The 24,446-nt window shown below is 50.3% G+C and overlaps 1 protein-coding gene across 2 annotated transcripts in view; it reads left to right on the top strand.

The window, feature by feature from the left end:
• LOC144762062 (uncharacterized) overlaps positions 1–24,446 on the top strand; it is a 129,222-nt gene that overhangs the window by 28,064 nt on the left and 76,712 nt on the right. The window contains exon 4 of one of the 2 annotated variants that reach the window (XM_078647202.1): positions 15,217–15,468. The exons of the other annotated variant lie outside the window; for it this stretch is intronic. Within the exon in view, the coding sequence (XP_078503328.1) occupies positions 15,217–15,468 (252 nt within the window). The remainder of the gene's footprint in view (positions 1–15,216; positions 15,469–24,446) is intronic. 2 annotated transcript variants of the gene reach the window in all.

Below are 24,446 nucleotides of genomic sequence, written 5' to 3'. Positions count from 1 at the left end.
CACTCTCCTCTGTATCTTTGTGTCCTGAATTGCAATCTTTCTGTCCTTCCCTGTATCTCACCATCATTGTCTGTGCCACCCCAGAGTCCCTCCTTGATAATCCCTTTAAGTGCTTCAGAGAGCCCCACAGGGAGACACACTGAGGCAACTTAATATATATTTTATTGTCCATCACCAAGCTTCCCTTCTCACAGTAATGCCAGCACCGAGCTTCCCTTCTCACAGTAATGCCAGGGTCAAGCTTACCTTCTCACAGTAACCCTAGTCACAAGTTTCTCTTCTCACAGTAACACCAGTCACAAGCTTCCCTTCTCAAATTAACCCGTCACAAGCGTCCCTTCTCACTGTAACCCTAGTCACAAGCTTCCCTTCTCAAATTAACCCGTCACAAGCTTCCCTTCTCACAGTAACACCAGCACCGAGCTTCCCTTCTCACATTAACCCTAGTCACAAGCTTCCCTTCTCACTGTAACCCTAGTCACAAGCTTCCCTTCTCAAATTAACCCTGGTCACAAGCTTCCCTTCTCACAGTAACGCCAGCACTGAGCTTCCATTCTCACATTAACCCTAGTCACAAGCTTCTCTTTTCACATTAAACCTAGTCACAAGCTTTCCTTCTCACATTAACCCTTGTCACAAGCTTTCCTTCTCACATTAACCCTAGTCACGAGCTTCCCTTCTCACAGTAACCCTAGTCACAAGCTTTCCTTCTCACATTAACCCTAGTCACAAGCTTCCCTTCTCACATTAACCCTAGTCACAAGCTTCCCTTCTCACAGTAACGCCAGCATTGAACTTTCCTTCTCACATTAACCCTAATCACAAGCTTCCCTTCTCACATTAACTCTAGACACGAGCTTCCCTTCTCACAGTAACCCCAGCACCAAGCTTTCCTTCTCACTGTAACCCTAGTCACAAGCTTCCGTTCTCAAACTAACCCTAATCACAAGCGTCTCTTCTCACAGTAACACCAGCACCGAGCATCTCTTCTCACAGTCACCCTAGTCACGAGCTTCCCTTCTCACATTAACCCTAGCCATAAGCTTCCCTTCTCACATTAACCCTAGCCACAAGCTTCCCTTCTCACATTAACCCTAGCCACAAGCTTCCCTTCTCACATTACCCCTAGTCACAAGCTTCCCTTCTCACAGTAACGCCAGCACCGAGCTTCCATTCTCACATTAACCCTAGTCACAAGCTTCTCTTTTCACATTAAACCTAGTCACAAGCTTTCCTTCTCACATTAACCCTTGTCACAAGCTTTCCTTCTCACATTAACCCTAGTCACGAGCTTCCCTTCTCACAGTAACCCTAGTCACAAGCTTTCCTTCTCACATTAACCCTAGTCACAAGCTTCCCTTCTCACAGTAACGCCAGCATTGAACTTTCCTTCTCACATTAACCCTAATCACAAGCTTCCCTTCTCACATTAACTCTAGACACGAGCTTCCCTTCTCACAGTAACCCCAGCACCAAGCTTTCCTTCTCACTGTAACCCTAGTCACGAGCTTCCCTTCTCACAGTCACCCTAGTCACAAGCTTCCCTTCTCACATTAACCTTAGTCACAAGCTTCCCTTCTCACAGTAACGCCAGCATTGAACTTTCCTTCTCACATTAACCCTAATCACAAGCTTCCCTTCTCACATTAACTCTAGACACGAGCTTCCCTTCTCACAGTAACCCCAGCACCAAGCTTTCCTTCTCACTGTAACCCTAGTCACAAGCTTCCGTTCTCAAACTAACCCTAATCACAAGCGTCTCTTCTCACAGTAACACCAGCACCGAGCATATCTTCTCACAGTCACCCTAGTCACGAGCTTCCCTTCTCACATTAACCCTAGCCATAAGCTTCCCTTCTCACATTAACCCTAGCCACAAGCTTCCCTTCTCACATTAACCCTAGCCACAAGCTTCCCTTCTCACATTACCCCTAGTCACAAGCTTCCCTTCTCACAGTAACGCCAGCACCGAGCTTTCATTCTCACATTAACCCTAGTCACAAGCTTCTCTTTTCACATTAAACCTAGTCACAAGCTTTCCTTCTCACATTAACCCTTGTCACAAGCTTTCCTTCTCACATTAACCCTAGTCACGAGCTTCCCTTCTCACAGTAACCCTAGTCACAAGCTTTCCTTCTCACATTAACCCTAGTCACAAGCTTCCCTTCTCACATTAACCCTAGTCACAAGCTTCCCTTCTCACAGTAACGCCAGCATTGAACTTTCCTTCTCACATTAACCCTAATCACAAGCTTCCCTTCTCACATTAACTCTAGACACGAGCTTCCCTTCTCACAGTAACCCCAGCACCAAGCTTTCCTTCTCACTGTAACCCTAGTCACGAGCTTCCCTTCTCACAGTCACCCTAGTCACAAGCTTCCCTTCTCACATTAACCCTAGTCACAAGCTTCCCTTCTCACAGTAACGCCAGCATTGAACTTTCCTTCTCACATTAACCCTAATCACAAGCTTCCCTTCTCACATTAACTCTAGACACGAGCTTCCCTTCTCACAGTAACCCCAGCACCAAGCGTTCCTTCTCACTGTAACCCTAGTCACAAGCTTCCGTTCTCAAACTAACCCTAATCACAAGCTTCTCTTCTCACAGTAACACCAGCACCGAGCATCTCTTCTCACATTAACCATAGTCACGAGCTTCCATTCTCTCATTAACCCTAGTCACGAGCTTCCCTTCTCACAGTCACCCTAGTCACGAGCTTCCCTTCTCACATTAACCCGTGTCACAAGCTTTCCTTCTCACATTAACCATAGTCACAAGCTTCCCTTCTCACATTAACCCTAGTCACAAGCTTCCCTTCTCACAGTGACCCTAGTCACAAGCTTCCCTTCTCACAGTGACCCTAGTCACAAGCTTCCCTTCTCACATTAACCCTAGTCACACGCTTCCCTTCTCACATTAACCCTAGTCACAAGCTTCCCTTCACACATTAACCCTAGTCATGAGCTGTCCTTCTCACATTAACCCTAGTCACAAGCTTCCCTACTCACATTAACCCTAGTCACAAGCTTCCCTTCTCACAGTAACCCTAGTCACAAGCTTCCGTTCTCAAACTAACCCTAGTCTCACGCTTCCCTTCTCACAGTAACGCCAGCACCGAGCTTCCCTTCTCACATTAACCATAGTCACAAGCTTCCCTTTTCCCAGTAACCCTAGTCACGAGCTTCCCTTCTCACATTAACCCTAGTCACGAGCTTCCCTTCTCACAGTCACTCTAGTCACGAGCTTCCCTTCTCACATTAACCCTTGTCACAAGCTTTCCTTCTCACAGTCACCCTAGTCACAAGCTTCCCTTCTCACAGAAACCCTAGTCACAAGCTTCTCTTCTCACAGTAACTCTATCACCAAGCTTTCCTTCTCACATTAACCATAGTCACAAGTTTCCCTTTTCACAGTAACCCTAGTCACGAGCTCCCCTTCTCACAGTCACCCTAGTCACGAGCTTCCCTTCTCACATTAACCCTAGCCATAAGCTTCCCTTCTCACATTAACCCTAGCCACAAGCTTCCCTTCTCACATTAACCCTAGCCACAAGCTTCCCTTCTCACATTAACCCTAGTCACAAGCTTCCCTTCTCACAGTAACGCCAGCACCGAGCTTCCATTCTCACATTAACCCTAGTCACAAGCTTCTCTTTTCACATTAAACCTAGTCACAAGCTTTCCTTCTCACATTCACCCTAGTCACGAGCTTCCCTTCTCACAGTAACCCTAGTCACAAGCTTTCCTTCTCACATTAACCCTAGTCACAAGCTTCCCTTCTCACATTAACCCTAGTCACAAGCTTCCCTTCTCACAGTAACGCCAGCATTGAACTTTCCTTCTCACATTAACCCTAATCACAAGCTTCCCTTCTCACATTAACTCTAGACACGAGCTTCCCTTCTCACAGTAACCCCAGCACCAAGCTTTCCTTTCTCACTGTAACCCTAGTCACAAGCTTCCGTTCTCAAACTAACCCTAATCACAAGCTTCTCTTCTCACAGTAACACCAGCACCGAGCATCTCTTCTCACATTAACCATAGTCACGAGCTTCCATTCTCACATTAACCCTAGTCACGAGCTTCCCTTCTCACAGTCACCCTAGTCACGAGCTTCCCTTCTCACATTAACCCTTGTCACAAGCTTTCCTTCTCACATTAACCATAGTCACAAGCTTCCCTTCTCACATTAACCCTAGTCACAAGCTTCCCTTCTCACAGTGACCCTAGTCTCAAGCTTCCCTTCTCACATTAACCCTAGTCACACGCTTCTCTTCTCACATTAACCCTAGTCACAAGCTTCCCTTCACACATTAACCCTAGTCATGAGCTGTCCTTCTCACATTAACCCTAGTCACAAGCTTCCCTACTCACATTAACCCTAGTCACAAGCTTCCCTTCTCACAGTAACCCTAGTCACAAGCTTCCGTTCTCAAACTAACCCTAGTCACACGCTTCCCTTCTCACAGTAACACCAGCACAGAGCATCTCTTCTCACATTAACCCTAGTCACACGCTTCCCTTCTCACATTAACCCTAGTCACAAGCTTCCCTTCACACATTAACCCTAGTCATGAGCTGTCCTTCTCACATTAACCCTAGTCACAAGCTTCCCTACTCACATTAACCCTAGTCACAAGCTTCCCTTCTCACAGTAACCCTAGTCACAAGCTTCCGTTCTCAAACTAACCCTAGTCACACGCTTCCCTTCTCACAGTAACGCCAGCACCGAGCTTCCCTTCTCACATTACCCATAGTCACAAGCTTCCCTTTTCACAGTAACCCTAGTCACGAGCTTCCCTTCTCACATTACCCTAGTCACGAGCTTCCCTTCTCACAGTCACTCTAGTCACGAGCTTCCCTTCTCACATTAACCCTTGTCAGAAGCTTTCCTTCTCACATTAACCATAGTCACAAGCTTCCCTTCTCACATTAACCCTAGTCACAAGCTTCCCTTCTCACAGTGACCCTAGTCACAAGCTTCCCTTCTCACAGTGACCCTAGTCACAAGCTTCCCTTCTCACATTAACCCTAGTCACACGCTTCCCTTCTCACATTAACCCTAGTCACAAGCTTCCCTTCACACATTAACCCTAGTCATGAGCTGTCCTTCTCACATTAACCCTAGTCACAAGCTTCCCTACTCACATTAACCCTAGTCACAAGCTTCCCTTCTCACAGTAACCCTAGTCACAAGCTTCCGTTCTCAAACTAACCCTAGTCTCACGCTTCCCTTCTCACAGTAACGCCAGCACCGAGCTTCCCTTCTCACATTAACCATAGTCACAAGCTTCCCTTTTCCCAGTAACCCTAGTCACGAGCTTCCCTTCTCACATTAACCCTAGTCACGAGCTTCCCTTCTCACAGTCACTCTAGTCACGAGCTTCCCTTCTCACATTAACCCTTGTCACAAGCTTTCCTTCTCACAGTCACCCTAGTCACAAGCTTCCCTTCTCACAGAAACCCTAGTCACAAGCTTCTCTTCTCACAGTAACTCTATCACCAAGCTTTCCTTCTCACATTAACCATAGTCACAAGTTTCCCTTTTCACAGTAACCCTAGTCACGAGCTCCCCTTCTCACAGTCACCCTAGTCACGAGCTTCCCTTCTCACATTAACCCTAGCCATAAGCTTCCCTTCTCACATTAACCCTAGCCACAAGCTTCCCTTCTCACATTAACCCTAGCCACAAGCTTCCCTTCTCACATTAACCCTAGTCACAAGCTTCCCTTCTCACAGTAACGCCAGCACCGAGCTTCCATTCTCACATTAACCCTAGTCACAAGCTTCTCTTTTCACATTAAACCTAGTCACAAGCTTTCCTTCTCACATTCACCCTAGTCACGAGCTTCCCTTCTCACAGTAACCCTAGTCACAAGCTTTCCTTCTCACATTAACCCTAGTCACAAGCTTCCCTTCTCACATTAACCCTAGTCACAAGCTTCCCTTCTCACAGTAACGCCAGCATTGAACTTTCCTTCTCACATTAACCCTAATCACAAGCTTCCCTTCTCACATTAACTCTAGACACGAGCTTCCCTTCTCACAGTAACCCCAGCACCAAGCTTTCCTTTCTCACTGTAACCCTAGTCACAAGCTTCCGTTCTCAAACTAACCCTAATCACAAGCTTCTCTTCTCACAGTAACACCAGCACCAAGCATCTCTTCTCACATTAACCATAGTCACGAGCTTCCATTCTCACATTAACCCTAGTCACGAGCTTCCCTTCTCACAGTCACCCTAGTCACGAGCTTCCCTTCTCACATTAACCCTTGTCACGAGCTTTCCTTCTCACATTAACCATAGTCACAAGCTTCCCTTCTCACATTAACCCTAGTCACAAGCTTCCCTTCTCACAGTGACCCTAGTCTCAAGCTTCCCTTCTCACATTAACCCTAGTCACACGCTTCTCTTCTCACATTAACCCTAGTCACAAGCTTCCCTTCACACATTAACCCTAGTCATGAGCTGTCCTTCTCACATTAACCCTAGTCACAAGCTTCCCTACTCACATTAACCCTAGTCACAAGCTTCCCTTCTCACAGTAACCCTAGTCACAAGCTTCCGTTCTCAAACTAACCCTAGTCACACGCTTCCCTTCTCACAGTAACACCAGCACAGAGCATCTCTTCTCACATTAACCCTAGTCACACGCTTCCCTTCTCACATTAACCCTAGTCACAAGCTTCCCTTCACACATTAACCCTAGTCATGAGCTGTCCTTCTCACATTAACCCTAGTCACAAGCTTCCCTACTCTCATTAACCCTAGTCACAAGCTTCCCTTCTCACAGTAACCCTAGTCACAAGCTTCCGTTCTCAAACTAACCCTAGTCACACGCTTCCCTTCTCACAGTAACGCCAGCACCGAGCTTCCCTTCTCACATTACCCATAGTCACAAGCTTCCCTTTTCACAGTAACCCTAGTCACGAGCTTCCCTTCTCACATTACCCTAGTCACGAGCTTCCCTTCTCACAGTCACTCTAGTCACGAGCTTCCCTTCTCACATTAACCCTTGTCACAAGCTTTCCTTCTCACAGTCACCCTAGTCACAAGCTTCCCTTCTCACAGAAACCCTAGTCACAAGCTTCTCTTCTCACAGTAACTCCATCACCAAGCTTTCCTTCTCACATTAACCATAGTCACAAGTTTCCCTTTTCACAGTAACCCTAGTCACGAGCTTCCCTTCTCACAGTCACCCTAGTCACGAGCTTCCCTTCTCACATTAACCCTAGCCATAAGCTTCCCTTCTCACATTAACCCTAGCCACAAGCTTCCCTTCTCACATTAACCCTAGCCACAAGCTTCCCTTCTCACAGTAACGCCAGCACCGAGCTTCCCTTCTCACATTAACCCTAGTCACAAGCTTCTCTTTTCACATTAAACCTAGTCACAAGCGTCCCTTCTCACAGTAACCCTATTTACGAGCTTCCCTTCTCACATTAACACTAGTAACAAGCTTCCCTTCTCACAGTAACCCTAGTCACAAGCTTCCCTTCTCACAGTAACGCAGCATGGAGCTTCCCTTCTTCTCTCAATGTCATTAGCACTGGCCTTCCCTTCTTTCATTGACACCAGCGCACAGCTTCTTCACCCCTCAAAGCAGTAGTGACGCTTTGCATCATTTAGGTAGTGGTGCAACAGCCCCCAAGGGCTCATGTGTAACTCACAGCAGGTGCAGCCATGGGCGTCCGCAGGGGGGGGGACAAGAAGGGGCGCTGGACCCCCCTGGAGACCCCTCCTACCCCCCTGTGGACACCCATGCTTTTACAGACGCCTTTTGTCAGTAATTCTGGGCCTTGCAGGGAGCAGAGCTGTTCCCTGCCAGAGGCCTCAACTCCCCGATTGGGCGCCTTGCACGCCTCCTCACAGCCCCTCCCGCCCTTTGTCATTCTGTCTGTGGCTGATTATCACATACAGAATGACAATGGCCAGTTTGAGGGCTAAAGCATACATCCCTCTCTGAATCAATGAGGCAGATCAGCGGGTTGGGTATGAGCTGCCGAGACCAACGGACACAGAGCAGTGTTGTGTGTGCCATGATTGGGTTTTTCTCCCTAAGGCCATAAAACGGTACATCCTCTGCCTCGAGTGCCACTTGACATCACCACTGCTAGAGGTGGCGCGGAAATGCACCCAACCCCTTCAAACTCGTGCTCAATGGCATTCTGGTCAGTGCAGTCCTTTCCTTAATCAGCCATAGGTGAAAGTGCAGGCTGCATCCTAAGGGGAAGTGGCAAACTAGGTCTGGACATCAAGACCTCCTTTTAACACTGTGTAGCCTGAGAGCAAGGGGTCTTCTGAATGAAGTTCTGGGGGGGGGTCGATGCATTATCCTCCCAAGTCAAAAATTGAGGTTGCAGCATAGCCCGGATTTCAGATCCCACTAAAACGTACACAGTCTCGTGTCAATAACATATCTATCTGCCAGTATGCACCCTATCATGTCTGACAGGATGTCCCGACCCTGTGTTTCACTGCCCAAAACCCCTCTGTACCGCACACCTCTCGCTCACTGCCTTATATCCCTCTGTACCGCACACTTTGTGCTCACTGCCACATATCCCTCTGTACCCCACACCTCACACTCACTGCCACATATCCCTCTGTACCCCACACTTTGCACTCACTGCCACATATCCCTCTGTATCACACTCCTCACACTCACTGCCTGATCGCTCACTTTACCCTACCATTCATCTTCTACATGTTCTCTCCACTTCCACTCGTTCTACCTCTGTTCACCCCCTTATTTCTTTTAGTGCCTTACTCCTTTCTCAATAACCTTAATTATTTTCCTTTTCAGTAATATCTCTCTGACACATCTCTGCACCTCCTTTATTTCAACGCACCCCTCTACCTCACCTGTCTACCTCAGTCTTTATTATTCCCTCTTCCACAGCTGTCTCTACCTGTCTCTGACACACCTCACCCTCTCTCTACCTGGGCCTCTCACGTTCTACGACTGCGTTATTCTCCCCTCTCCATCTTTGATTTACCTGTCTCTGCTCCTGAATCTTTTTCTTCTACACCTCACTTCTTTGTCTACGCTTCACCCCTCGCTGCCCTTCTGTTTGCCTCACTACGGTCTTTACCCAACCCACCTTTCATTGCCTCTTCCCAATTCGCCTCCCTCCCTCCCTCACATCGCTCTCCTAGCATGCATCTGTTTCTCCCCTCACCACCATGCCTGCCTCTATCCCTCCTTACCTGTCTAACAAGCCTAACTTTCTACCTCCTGTTATTCCTGGTAGTGAACCTTTCATTTCACGCCTCTGGTTGTATTACCTACGCATTCAAATTGAGTAGATCATAGCTGTGCTTCCAACCCGACATCGAGACCCGGTCCCTTAGCCTCTCAACATGCCCAGATATAACAACAAGCATTGGCATAGCCAACAGGTCTCGCCTTTGGAATCTGCTGCATAAGGAAATGCTTATAAGGTCCCAAAGGCGAGACCTATTGGCTATGCCAATGCTTGTTTTTATCAGCTTGGCCTGAACATTACCCAATCCTGTTAGTCTGCCATTTTAGCCCCGCCCCTATTGATTAACATTAGCCAGGCCTCTTCATTGGCCAGGTTAGCCCCCCACCCCTGGAACAATTTCTGCGGACGCCCATGGGTGCGGCACAGCCAGCCAGTGTTTGAATGCAGCTTCTCCACCCTTGGGCAGGCTTGGACCAAGCGGTCTTCTAAGCACCTGTGCAGTCATTTAGTCACAAAGGAACTGAGCTAATGACAAGCGGAAGTGTGCATCTTATGAAATGAATACGCACTTGTATAGCGCACGACTACCCATAGGCATCTCGGCGCTTGTACAAATACCGCCGAGGAACCCTTCCTGGTTTTTCCCTGTGAGGTGTCCACTCCTGGGCACCCCCAAGGTGAAGTCAGGCATCCTTAGCGTTGCGGGGCCCATTGTGGAGGCTAAGCAAGCTATTGCCCAGAGTTGCAGAGTGGTACTCCATGATTGGAATAGGCACCGAGGCGAGAATTATCAGGTCCGAGGAAATTGAGCCCAAGACCGGCCGAGGCAGGAATTGAACCCTGGTCCCGGGCTAGACCTCTGCATCAGGGTCTGCCGCTCTAACCATTGAGCCACACTTCTCTACTTATGCAGCCTTAGATCTGGGTGTGCCTTTGTAGTCCCTGTGAAGTGCCTGCTTCTCTCTCCATGCCTGCACCCCTCAAACCTGCCTCTCCCCAACTCAGATCCAGTGTCCAGACAGGCTCCTTGCACGTCTGATGGTACAGTGCAGGCTGGGTCCCCACACTCGGTGCCACTGCACCCGCTGCACTCGTGTGCTTCCTCGGTTATCTGCTAACCAGCCCACATCTTTGAGAAAAGGGATGCAAAGGGATGAAATACAAATGACCCTTGAGCACCCCAGACCCCTGTCTCACCCTGTGGAACAGGAAGAGAAGACCAGCCAGCCTCCAGCAGCCCCAGCACCCAGCACTCACTGCAGGGAGGTGAGATATGACCCCCCGCCACTGCCAATCCTGGGAACAGGAGGGGGTGAACACAAACCCTCGGATGTAGTTGCTTCCCTTGCCCCAGCTGGGGTGGTGGGGAATGCACAGGCATCCTTGCCCCCTTTGAAACAGCTTGAAGGAAGGGCACAGGGGTAGGACCTGGGACTGGTGGAGAAGTGTGGCTCAATGGTTAGAGCGGCAGACCCTGATGCAGAGGTCTAGCCCGGGACCAGGGTTCAATTCCCCGCCTCGGCGGGTCTTGGGCTCAAAATTCCACGGACCTGATAATTCTCGCCTCGGTGCCTATTCTAATCATGGGCCCCACTCTGCAACTCTGGGCAGTAGCTTGCTTAATCTCCACAACGGCCCCCACAACGCTAAGGATGCCTGGACTCCACCTTGGGGGTGCCCAGGAGTGGACACCTCACAGGGAAAGCCAGGATGGGTTCCACAGCAGTATTCGTACAAGCGCCTTGAGACCCTTGCGGGTGAGTAGTGCGCTGTACAAGTATCAATTTACATTTTTACTGGTTCACAGCCAGGAACCAGCACCGCACCAGGAGCCCAGTGAACGAGGGAGACCCACAACAGGCGGTACTAGTAATCTAATTTACGTAGTGTAGAATGGCATAGGTGCAATATTTTATGTGTGTTGAGAACCTGACAGTGAGCAGAGGAAGCGAAGGCAGGGATAACTTCATGCGAATCGGGCAGCCAAAAACAACCCTGCAGGTTTCCAGCAAAACCAGAAGCCAACGAGTCAAAAAGGGTCACAGAGAGTTGATGCTGTAGATTGGCCCCCTTTTAGGCGATCATCTGCATTTTTTGGGGGACTCACCTGCTGGTAGTTTTGAACTCTAACTCAGTGACACTGCTGTCCAGTGCCGTCCAGTGCAGTCCAGTGCTGTCCAGTGCTGTCCAGTGTAGTCCAGTGCTGCCCAGTGCTGTCCAGTACAGTCCAGTGCAGTCCAGTGCTGTCCAGTGCCATCTGACTGGCCTGTCTGAGGCGCATGTAGAACTTTCACGCCTTCAAAAGGGACTACACTGGCCCGATCCCCAATCCTTGTGTGTCCTCCCTCTGGTCGCTGAAGGCCGCTGCCTTTCTCAATAAACCCCTGCCTCATCTTCATTGTGCTTCATGCTGGGTTTGAGTGTTAGATGTGAGCGGACGCGTCTAATGTTCATAGTACACGTCCGTCCAGAGCCCCCGCCATGAGAGTCCAGGTTTAGTCTTTGGCCGTCTTTGATTGGCCTTGAAGCTTTGCATTTTAGGCCTGTTTGCAGTGGGGGAAACAGGAACTGCTGAAAGGGTAGGTGGGCCATGGCCGGGAAACATTCACTCCATTGGTCAGAGATAGACTAGGTGTCCTAAGGTACCCCTCTTCAGTCCTCCTGGAAACACCCCTGAACCTGCTGCCCTTGGCCTCGGTGGCCTGTGGGTTGGACCTGAGGTGGTTGGACCCGCTTCCACTTGAAACCCAAGAACAGAAAGATCTCCAATGACCATAAAGCTGATCTTGTGAGCGGCTCCAGGAACATAAAAAGGCTGATGAGACTATTTGTGTGAAGACTTCCAGTGGATCCGTGGCAACTGTCCTGGGACTGGACTTTGCAGTGACCTCTGCCTGACAATCTGAGAGGCTCAAAGCACCCCCCCCCCTGAGGTCAGGGGGCTTAGAAGTGTATTGCTATCATTGTTTCAACATTAGAAGAAAGTCTGGAAACTTCTGACAGCCTTTCCTCCAAAGCTCCAGAGCTCTGCTGGAAAAGGTATCGGACTGGCAGTTCCAGAGATCGAGGCCTCCTAAAGTGCGCAGTGACTGCTTGGCTGACCCTCTCAGCATGCCCAAAACAGTCATGCGCACTTCTCATGTTCTGCATTCAGACTGCATTACAGCCTACATGGAGAATATGCCAAGGCCCACAGTCAGCGGCCACACATGCGAGGAAACGGCGCAAAGGTACTTTTTTTTATTATCGCTTCCCCACATCTTACCTGCCACACCCGCCCCCTACCTCTCACTCCCTTACCTTCCGGGTCCTCCCCCCCTCCTACCCCTACCCACCCCCCCGCACCTCCCATCAGCGTGGGTCGCTGCTGTACATTTTGTTAAACTGAAAGTGGTAGCTAATATACCTTTCTACTGGCCATAACTCACCCTTGCAACAGTGTGGTAACAAACTGCTCCCTGATCCTCAAGTTCTTCGCTTGGAGTACAGCGCGCCTTTCGCACCGCATCGAGCTACAAGTCAGGCCTTGATTGGGCGGAGCTGGTAAATGCTTTCAGCGACCTGTGAGGACATTCCATCTGCATCTTGGAACTGCTCTTTAATGCCAGTACTTGTTATAATTGGTGTATTAAAGGATGAATTTGGCTTCTGAGGGATGTCTCAGGAACCTATAGAATCGCTTCCTATATTCTGCTGGTTAACCACTGTCTTTCCATTAGGGATGAGCTTGTCCATTCACAGAATAATGAAATAGCGACAGGTTCTCAAGATATCTGGAGGAAATATGTATGGCACACATTTACATATGTCACAATGCATGGTAAAGTTTAGGGAAAATACAACGTTTATTTAACTCAAAAGAATTATAAAAAAATATGTCATGCTAGATATTAATGTAACTTCATTTCATACCTTTTTTTAAATGTACAAATAAAATGCTGCATCACTATGAAATTAAATTTGAAATACATCTTTAATAGAGGGACAATAATAAAAGTTCATAGTAATGTACACTCAGAGATTGCAAATATTCCAAAAATAGTAAACTTACTCAAAAGTGTAAATTACTCAGAAGAGCAAGTCAACTTTGAGAATTCAGCTCTCAGTATGCGGCATCCCCCTGCATTCCGCAGCAAGCTCCTAGGAAAGGCTTTGGGCCCCTAGACTTATTTTGTTTTTTCAACCTAGGCACAATCAACTTCTGTCCACTCTCAAAAGCAGGAGTCCAGTGCAAACCATCTTTCCATGTTCACTCTGAATTATGACAGCCTTATGTTCCAGGCACCTTACACCATATCCATTAGTATCACTCCTCGCGTGGCAGCAGGATTCGCGAAGTATTTACGCTTACGTTGAACTGACTTCACAGTGTACGCAGAGCTCGCATCCAATGAAGAGCTCTCAAGTTTTGAGAATTTGTAGGAGAACTTAATAGCATATTTGATTATATTTTCAGAGTGATGTCACACAAATGTGACATCGGTCAAACGATAATATAAGCAAAGTGAATGAAATATAAATAAAATACCATCAAACGTTACTAAAGTAGACTCAAGGCTTTTAAAAGTAAAACATCTTCACCCCATTATGTCCCAAAAGGCTCTTCCTATCAAGTGAAAGGGGGTGCACTTGCCTCCCACCCCCTCTAGTGTTATTTTTGTCCTAAAGTCCCTATAACACCCAGGCGCTGCTGCGCACACAGCAGAGCTCTGAACAGGGTGACAATTAAAGTTTGAATTATAGCTCTTATCCAAATTCAAATTCAAAAATACTTTATTTGGCTTTATAAATTAAAGCTGTAAAAATTACTCAAATCCATAGCCCTTATCAACAGGTAGGAGCATTGGCCTGTTATGAGTGACAGTTCAACCCAAGCTCCAAATGTGTGATTCTCACTCGCAATGAGTGAGACTAGAGGCCTCTTCAATCGCATACCTGCCAATAAAAAAATTAAAAAATGAGGGTATATTTTGACTGGCAAGCACCTCTGTGAGGAACAGATGCACCAGAAGGGCCAGAAGGACTTTTCTCGGTGCAAAGTTCAGGCCAGTGGCACACTTTAAAGCGCAGTGCAGAGCTCTCAACTTCCGGTGATCCATGCATGTGCAGCTCATCAATTCTATGCGTCCGATTATGACTTTGGCGGTGCAGGAGGGGACCACCACACTGCCTACCCACACCACCAAACCCATGGTCGCACCGCCTGCCAGATTACGAGTTTCCTTGTGTCTGGCAGGCTGTTTTTGGCAGTCCCACGGCAGTGCCTCTGAGAATGAGCACTCCAATGGAAACGCCAAAAACAGTTCCTGCACGGCATGGACTGTGCAGGAACTGGGGTGCATGCACACGGGGGCACATGTTACGCTCCCCTGCATACATCCCATTGCACATGGGCAGCAGGTGGCCCCGTAGGGTACCTTTTGTTTCAGAACCGCCAACCTTCTCATGGACGAGAGACTCCCATGACAACGCTGGCGGTCCTGAAAGTCATAATATGCATGGCGGTGCAGCAGCGGCACCAGCAGCATGTTATTGAGGCCCTGACTGCCATGTCACCGTCAGGGAACAGCTTTTTCCTGGCAGCTGCGGTGGTAAAATGTCAGTCCGACCACCCAACTTGTAATGGAGTGGTCAGACCGCTGGTACGGTGGTGGCTGGACCGTCGCGCCCCTACGAGTCTGCCGGTCCACAGAATGCCAGTCGCGTAATGAAGGATTTTGCGTTTTCTTTGCATTTTAGTATTCCGCCCTATTTTAGTAATGGATTGATGGGACTATAAGTCCCAGAATATAGTTTGTATTATAAATATTTTTAATGCTACAAGCTGAGGTAAATTTGCAGAGGAAATAAATCAGTTCTTACCCCAGGGCAATGTTTGGTCTCCTCCACATTAGAGCGTCCACAGCAATCACGAACTCGCGACCACTGGTCGATGTACATGACTGCCACCCTTTGCTGAGTTCTCTGCGCTTCAAGGCGCCATCCAACGTAAGGTTCCATTTTCAGATGGAGAGATGGAGTTCTTGGTGGAGGAAGTAAGAATGAAGGAGGCAGATCTCCTTGGCCTTCGGGCCCCTGAGGTGTCACAGAGAACAAAGAACAAACTGCTGAAACAAATCACTTGGAAAGACAATACAGTAAGAGCAGCACTCCAGGCCACTGATGACCCAAAGAAGCAACAGGAGAAGGTGAGGCCCATCATAGACATGTCCAGCATTGATGGCCTGCTTGCAGCAAGAACTGAGCAGCCAGAGGCAGGTGAGTGCAACAAAGTGTAGGTGACTGTTCCTGGAACTGTTGTTGGGTGTTTGTACCTCAAGAGGCTGATCCTCAGCTTTTAGCAAATCAACTGTAGTGTTGTTGTCTCTGTGACACTTAGCTTGTCGGCTGAATGGAAAAGTAACCACAGAAAACTGTTGTGTAGTTATCGCAAAGAACAAATAACTGTAGCAAAGAGGGTGCAAGAATAGAAGACCAAGGGAAGAAAAGGAGCGAACAGGCTCTGGTGGGGGTAGAAATAGGGCAGGTTAGCCCAAGCTGCAGGAAAACTCGGAGTTGCTCTACATTCATTTATTTTATGTACTTTTGGGGAATTGTTAGACACCATCACACATGTTTCCAGGATTTTTTGTTTAATCTTTTAACAAGTCAAAAATAGCCAAATTTGTTTTAACCATGCTGTATCCAGAACTTTTCCATCTGGCTTAGCTCAGGTTCCTATGTAATCTGAGGTTGACCTGTAATCGGTAGATGTGGGTTGAAATCGTGGAGTTTCACTCCGCGGATCGGTGGAGTTACAGAAAATCTCCGCGAGATTCCACGGAAATCTGCCAACAGGCAGACAATATGCAGCTCACACTGTGATTTAGTGGCGATACTGACAGCAGCCCTGAAAATCAGAGGAAATGACAACTGGCGTCACGCGAGAGCACGCATGTATTCAAGTTGACTTTCCTGCCACTTGAGAAGAAAATCTACTCGAATGGCAGCCCTCTGACTGCAACTGGCGTAAAAAGGGAAGGGCTCTGCCATGAACCCTGTGGGACGCCATGTATCAGTGTTTTTTTAGATGGTGCAAAAGTGGGGGGAAATAACTTAAAAAGGAAGTGAACAGGGTCAGGCCTTTGCCCTGTACTCATTGGGCCCGATGTAGGATCTGATTTACCGACTCTAGAATACCGAATTACCGAATTGTCATGGGGGAAAAGGGTGTGACTTTGATACCCTGTTGCACCCCTGATTCTGGCTTGTGTGCCATGTGGCACACATACATGCCCTAAGGCATGTATGTGTGTGGCACACATACATGCCGTAAGGGCATGTATGTGTGTCACATGGCACAGGTGTACATGCACAGATGTGCATGTACGCAGGAATTAAGTGCCACCTACATTTAGATTTACCGATTCTGTAAATTTACTGATTCGGTATTTTACCGAATCGGTAAATTTACCGAATTGTTAACATTTGGGCCCCCTACATCTCAAAAACCAAATACCGGTCGGTTACCGACCGGTATTTGGCCACCTACATCTGGCCCATAGTTCGTTGAGGCGTGATAGTAGAATCATATGAGTGTCGAAGGCCACACTTTGGCATTGGAGTATCAGAGCCTGGGATTTGCCAGCGCCTGAAGAGATGCGAAGGGCTGAAGTGACTATTAAAAGAGCAGGGTCTGTGCTGTGTTAGGGTCTATGCCCATGTCTGGAACCATTTAAATATTGTTTTTCTTCTAAAAAGTTATTTTGGAGGTTATTTACATGTTTCTCCACAACCATGGACAGAAATGGCAGCAGGGAAATGGGGCGATAGTTTCCTGGTTGAGCGGCATCTGGCGAGGGCCTTCTTTAGGGGAGGGATGCCCTTGGAATGTTTCCATGATGCTGGTACTTCTGTAGTGCTCAGCGAGAGGTTGGCTAAATCAAGAAAGATAGGCCCAATGCTCTCCTGTGCAGGAGGCATGGAGAGGACAACGGCGGGGAAAGGGTGTGGTCTAAACCCAACACGCATCCTGGCCACTTACTGTTAGTGGCCTGAGGCGCAATCATTGCTTAATGTGTGCAATAAATGGGTGCAGGAGCCCAAGGACTGCCTTTCTTTCACCCTTGTGCCTATTCCTTCCACCATTCTTTCACTTTCTGTCTCTTTGCCCTACTCTTGGAGGTTTTTTTATCCCATCTTTCCCACGTTGACAACTTTCCTGTAGTTTCTCTCTTTTCGTCTGTGTCAAAGACTGATGGTGCCCAAAACCGAGTGCAGGAGCTCAGGACCTGTGGGAACAGAGACCCGCCCCCTGCATGGACCCTGGAGCCTGTGCACCCCTCTGCAAAACCACCACCAGGGAACTGTAGGATTGACCCTTGCTCAGCACACACAACAGAGCTGTGCTTGGGCCCAGTACTGTAACAGTTCAGCCAGTTCCTAAGTGCTGTGACAAAACTTGTAGTACCTGTGAGATGTCCTAATGTGGTTAGGTGCTAATTGACACTGTCCATGACCCCGGGGTGGGCTTGTACCATGAAACAGAAAATGGCTCAGAAATTCATTATTTTGACTTGATGCGCTATCTCGGAATGTGTAAAGTATTAGTTTTGGTGCCCAGGCAGGCCATCATTCTAGCCTGGTTACTTGGCTGAGACATGCGCTGTATATTGCCATCAGAAGGCTGCCTCATCCCCACTTCAAAGCAATTAGGGGCACAGTTTGTGGAGCATAAAGGCCGCAGTTTATTACACAACATGGATCATACATAACGCATCTTCCTGGTTGGTCATTCATGAGTCATGACACATATTTATTTGTTAAATATTACAGTTCTCGTTTATTAATTGTACAATGTTTTGTCTCGGTTACCGCCTGACAGCGCTGACCCCGCATGGTGCCCCTTTCCAGGTGTCTTGGGCATTGCAGGTTCTAGGCTTACCTTGCTACCCACCTTGTGGGCGGTCGACAGACCCGGCCCGGGCTGCATGTGCCAATTCTACTTCCCTGTAACCCTGCTGGCAACTCGCCTGCTCCCCGTGTCCCTGCCATGAGTCACCCCAAGGACACGGTCTGAGCAGCTCTTCTATTCTGGCTGTCATTGTGTGCTGTCACCTGCTCCCCGTGTCCCTGCCGTGAGTCACCCCAAGGACACGGTCTGAGCAGCTCTCCTATTCTGGCTGTCATTGTGTGCTGTCACTTGCTCCCTTTGTCCCTGCCGTGAGGCGTCCCAAGGACACGGTCCGAGCAGCTCTCCTATTCTGGCTGTGTTTGTGTGCTGTCACCTGCTCCCCTCTTGTCCCTGCCATGTAGCGTCCCAAGGACACGGTCTGAGCAGCTCTTCTATTCTGGCTGTCATTGTGTGCTGCCACCTGCTCCCCGTGTCCCTGCCGTGAGTCACCCCAAGGACACGGTCCGAGCAGCTCTCCTATTCTGGCTGTCATTGTGTGCTGCCACCTGCTCCCCGTGTCCCTGCCGTGAGTCACCCCAAGGACACGGTCCGAGCAGCTCTCCTATTCTGGCAGTCATTGTGTGCTGTCACCTGCTCCCCGTGTCCCTGCCGTGAGTCACCCCAAGGACACGGTCCGAGCAGCTCTTCTATTCTGGATGTGTTTGTGTGCTGTCACCCGCTCCACGTGTCCCTGCCGTGAGTCACCCCAAGGACACCGTCTGCGCAGCTCTTCTATTCTGGCTGTCATTGTGCGCTGTCAGCTGCTCCCCGTGTCCCTGCCGTGAGTCACCCCAAGGACACCGTCTGAGCAGCTCTTCTGTTCTGGCTGTCATTGTGTGTTGTCAGCTGCTCCCCGTGTCCCTGCCGTGAGTCACCCCAAGGACACCGTCTGAGCAGCTCTTCTGTTCTGGTTGTCATTGTGCGCTGTCAGCTGCTCCCCGTGTCCCTGCCGTGAGTCACCCCAAGGACACCGTCTGAGCAGCTCTTCTGTTCTGGCTGTCATTGTGTGTTGTCAGCTGCTCCCCGTGTCCCTGCCGTGATTCACCCCAAGGACACTGTCTGAGCAGATCTTCTATGCATCACCCCACCTAGCTGCTCCGCATATGACTAGTGACCACCCGCCTGCCCAACCCCCTTTCCTTCAATCTGATCACCTTACCTCCCCTCCTTATGCCCCTCAGTTTTTCTTGCATGTTTCTGTATACTTAAGTGAGGCTTCCCACCAAACTGTGACCGCTATATTGTATTTCTCATAGTGTCTAGCAATTGTTTTTACTTTTTTATCTAGATGTCATGTATCCTATGTGGACTTGCTCTTTTATTAATCCATTGTCTGTGCTTATACACACTGTACCTGTATTGAAACACTTTGTAAAGTGCTCTGATACTCCAGGGTCCAGCCAGCGCTATATAAAACCTCTTAAATAAAAACAACAAAAAAAATATTCTGGCTGTGTTTGTGTGCTGTCACCTGCTCCCTGTGTCCCTGCCGTGAGTCACCCCAAGGACACTGTCTGCGCAGCTCTTCTATTCTGGCTGTCATTGTGTGCTGTCACCTGCTCCCCGTGTCCCTGCAGTGAGTCACCCCAAGGACACGGTCTGAGCAGCTCTTCTATTCTGGCTGTCATTGTGTGCTGTCACCTGCTCCCCGTGTCCCTGCCGTGAGTCACCCCAAGGACACGGTCTGAGCAGCTCTTCTATTCTGGCTGTCATTGTGTGCTGTCACCTGCTCCCCATGTCCCTGCCGTGAGTCACCCCAAGGACACGGTCTGAGCAGCTCTTCTATTCTGGCTGTCATTGTGTGCTGTCACCTGCTCCCCGTGTCCCTGCCGTGAGTCACCCCAAGGACACGGTCTGCGCAGCTCTTCTATTCTGGCTGTCATTGTGTGCTGTCACCTGCTCCCCGTGTCCCTGCCGTGAGTCACCCCAAGGACACGGTCTGAGCAGCTCTTCTATTCTGGCTGTCATTGTGTGCTGTCACCTGCTCCCCGTGTCCCTGCCGTGAGCCACCCCAGGGACACCGTCTGAGCAGCTCTTCTATTCTGGCTGTCATTGTGTGCTGTCACCTGCTCCCCGTGTCCCTGCCATGAGTCACCCCAAGGACACGGTCTGAGCAGCTCTTCTATTCTGGCTGTCATTGTGTGCTGTCACCTGCTCCCCGTGTCCCTGCCGTGAGTCACCCCAAGGACACGGTCTGAGCAGCTCTTCTATTCTGGCTGTCATTGTGTGCTGTCACCTGCTCCCCGTGTCCCTGCCGTGAGTCACCCCAAGGACACCGTCTGAGCAGCTCTTCTGTTCTGGCTGTCATTGTGTGTTGTCAGCTGCTCCCCGTGTCCCTGCCGTGAGTCACCCCAAGGACACCGTCTGAGCAGCTCTTCTGTTCTGGTTGTCATTGTGCGCTGTCAGCTGCTCCCCGTGTCCCTGCCGTGAGTCACCCCAAGGACACCGTCTGAGCAGCTCTTCTGTTCTGGCTGTCATTGTGTGTTGTCAGCTGCTCCCCGTGTCCCTGCCGTGAGTCACCCCAAGGACACCGTCTGAGCAGCTCTTCTGTTCTGGTTGTCATTGTGCGCTGTCAGCTGCTCCCCGTGTCCCTGCCGTGAGTCACCCCAAGGACACCGTCTGAGCAGCTCTTCTGTTCTGGCTGTCATTGTGTGTTGTCAGCTGCTCCCCGTGTCCCTGCCGTGATTCACCCCAAGGACACTGTCTGAGCAGATCTTCTATGCATCACCCCACCTAGCTGCTCCGCATATGACTAGTGACCACCCGCCTGCCCAACCCCCTTTCCTTCAATCTGATCACCTTACCTCCCCTCCTTATGCCCCTCAGTTTTTCTTGCATGTTTCTGTATACTTAAGTGAGGCTTCCCACCAAACTGTGACCGCTATATTGTATTTCTCATAGTGTCTAGCAATTGTTTTTACTTTTTTATCTAGATGTCATGTATCCTATGTGGACTTGCTCTTTTATTAATCCATTGTCTGTGCTTATACACACTGTACCTGTATTGAAACACTTTGTAAAGTGCTCTGATACTCCAGGGTCCAGCCAGCGCTATATAAAACCTCTTAAATAAAAACAACAAAAAAAATATTCTGGCTGTGTTTGTGTGCTGTCACCTGCTCCCTGTGTCCCTGCCGTGAGTCACCCCAAGGACACTGTCTGCGCAGCTCTTCTATTCTGGCTGTCATTGTGTGCTGTCACCTGCTCCCCGTGTCCCTGCAGTGAGTCACCCCAAGGACACGGTCTGAGCAGCTCTTCTATTCTGGCTGTCATTGTGTGCTGTCACCTGCTCCCCGTGTCCCTGCCGTGAGTCACCCCAAGGACACGGTCTGAGCAGCTCTTCTATTCTGGCTGTCATTGTGTGCTGTCACCTGCTCCCCATGTCCCTGCCGTGAGTCACCCCAAGGACACGGTCTGAGCAGCTCTTCTATTCTGGCTGTCATTGTGTGCTGTCACCTGCTCCCCGTGTCCCTGCCGTGAGTCACCCCAAGGACACGGTCTGCGCAGCTCTTCTATTCTGGCTGTCATTGTGTGCTGTCACCTGCTCCCCGTGTCCCTGCCGTGAGTCACCCCAAGGACACGGTCTGAGCAGCTCTTCTATTCTGGCTGTCATTGTGTGCTGTCACCTGCTCCCCGTGTCCCTGCCGTGAGCCACCCCAGGGACACCGTCTGAGCAGCTCTTCTATTCTGGCTGTCATTGTGTGCTGTCACCTGCTCCCCGTGTCCCTGCCATGAGTCACCCCAAGGACACGGTCTGAGCAGCTCTTCTATTCTGGCTGTCATTGTGTGCTGTCACCTGCTCCCCGTGTCCCTGCCGTGAGTCACCCCAAGGACACGGTCTGAGCAGCTCTTCTATTCTGGCTGTCATTGTGTGCTGTCACCTGCTCCCCGTGTCCCTGCCGTGAGTCACCCCAAGGACACGGTCTGAGCAGCTCTTCTATTCTGGCTGTCATTGTGTACTGTCACCTGCTCCCCGTGTCCCTGCCGTGAGGCGTCCCAAGGACACGGTCCGAGCAGCTCTTCTATTCTGGCTGTTATTGTGTGCTGTCACCTGCTCCCCGAGTCCCAGCCGTGTGGCATCCCAAGGACACTGTCTGCGCAGCTCTTCTATTCTGGCTGTGTTTGTGTGCTGTCACCTGCTCCTCGTGTCCCTGCCGTGAGTCACCCCAAGGACACTGTCTGCGCAGCTCTTCTATTCTGGCTGTCATTGTGTGCTGTCACCTGCTCCCCGTGTCCCTGCCGTGAGTCACCCCAAGGACACGGTCCGAGCAGCTCTTCTATTCTGGCTGTGTTTGTGTGCTGTCACCTGCTCCCCGTGTCCCTGCCGTGAGTCACCCCAAGGACACTGTCTGAGCAGCTCTTCTATTCTGGCTGTCCTTGTGTGCTGTCACCTGCTCCCCGTGTCCCTGCCGTGAGTCACCCCAAGGACACTGTCTGAGCAGCTCTTCTATTCTGGCTGTCCTTGTGTGCTGTCACCTGCTCCCCGTGTCCCTGCCGTGAGTCACCCCAAGGACACGGTCTGAGCAGCTCTTCTATTCTGGCTGTCATTGTGTGCTGTCACCTGCTCCACGTGTCCCTGCCGTGAGTCACCCCAAGGACACGGTCTGAGCAGCTCTTCTATTCTGGCTGTCATTGTGTGCTGTCACTTGCTCCCTGTGTCCCTGCCGTGAGTCACCCCAAGGACACGGTCTGAGCAGCTCTTCTATTCTGGCTGTCATTGAGTGCTGTCACCTGCTCCCCGTGTCCTTGCCGTGAGGCGTCCCAAAGACACGGTCCGAGCAGCTCTTCTATTCTGGCTGTGTTTGTGTGCTGTCACCTGCTCCTCGTGTCCCTGCCGTGAGTCACCCCAAGGACACGGTCTGAGCAGCTCTTCTATTCTGGCTGTGTTTGTGTGCTGTCACCTACTCCCCCGTGTCCCTGCTGTGAGTCACCCCAAGGACACGGTCTGAGCAGCTCTTCTATTCTGGCTGTCATTGTGTGCTATCACCTGCTCCCCCGTGTCGTTGCCGTGAGGCGTCCCAAGGACACTGTCTGCGCAGCTCTTCTATTCTGGCTGTCTTTGTGTGCTGTCACCTGCTCCCCGTGTCCCTGCCGTGAGTCACCCCAAGGACACGGTCTGAGCAGCTCTTCTATTCTGGCTGTGTTTGTGTGCTGTCACCTGCTCCCCGAGTCCCTGCCGTGAGTCACCCCAAGGACACGGTCTGAGCAGCTCTTCTATTCTGGCTGTCATTGTGTGCTGTCACCTGCTCCCCGAGTCCCTGCCGTGAGTCACCCCAAGGACACGGTCTGAGCAGCTCTTCTATTCTGGCTGTCTTTGTGTGCTATCACCTGCTCCCCCGTGTCGTTGCCGTGAGTCACCCCAAGGACACGGTCTGAGCAGCTCTTCTATTCTGGCTGTGTTTGTGTGCTGTCACCTGCTCCCCGAGTCCCTGCCGTGAGGCGTCCCAAGGACACGGTCTGAGCAGCTCTTCTATTCTGGCTGTCATTGTGTGCTGTCACCTGCTCCCCGAGTCCCTGCCGTGAGTCACCCCAAGGACACGGTCTGAGCAGCTCTTCTATTCTGGCTGTCTTTGTGTGCTATCACCTGCTCCCCCGTGTCGTTGCCGTGAGTCACCCCAAGGACACGGTCTGAGCAGCTCTTCTATTCTGGCTGTGTTTGTGTGCTGTCACCTGCTCCCCGAGTCCCTGCCGTGAGGCGTCCCAAGGACACGGTCTGAGCAGCTCTTCTATTCTGGCTGTCATTGTGTGCTGTCACCTGCTCCCCGAGTCCCTGCCGTGAGTCACCCCAAGGACACGGTCTGAGCAGCTCTTCTATTCTGGCTGTCTTTGTGTGCTATCACCTGCTCCCCCGTGTCGTTGCCGTGAGTCACCCCAAGGACACGGTCTGAGCAGCTCTTCTATTCTGGCTGTCATTGTGTGCTATCACCTGCTCCCCCGTGTCGTTGCCGTGAGGCGTCCCAAGGACACGGTCTGAGCAGCTCTTCTATTCTGGCTGTCTTTGTGTGCTATCACCTGCTCCCCCGTGTCGTTGCCGTGAGTCACCCCAAGGACACGGTCTGAGCAGCTCTTCTATTCTGGCTGTCATTGTGTGCTATCACCTGCTCCCCCGTGTCGTTGCCGTGAGGCGTCCCAAGGACACGGTCTGAGCAGCTCTTCTATTCTGGCTGTTATTGTGTGCTGTCACCTGCTCCCCGTGTCCCAGCCGTGAGTCACCCCAAGGACACGGTCTGAGCAGCTCTTCTATTCTGGCTGTCTTTGTGTGCTATCACCTGCTCCCCCGTGTCGTTGCCGTGAGTCACCCCAA

Source organism: Lissotriton helveticus, chromosome 6 (genome assembly GCF_964261635.1).
Source record: "Lissotriton helveticus chromosome 6, aLisHel1.1, whole genome shotgun sequence".
Lineage (NCBI taxonomy): Eukaryota > Metazoa > Chordata > Amphibia > Caudata > Salamandridae > Lissotriton > Lissotriton helveticus.
Note: the sequence above shows the minus strand (reverse complement) of the source record. Positions and strands in the feature narration are given on the sequence as shown.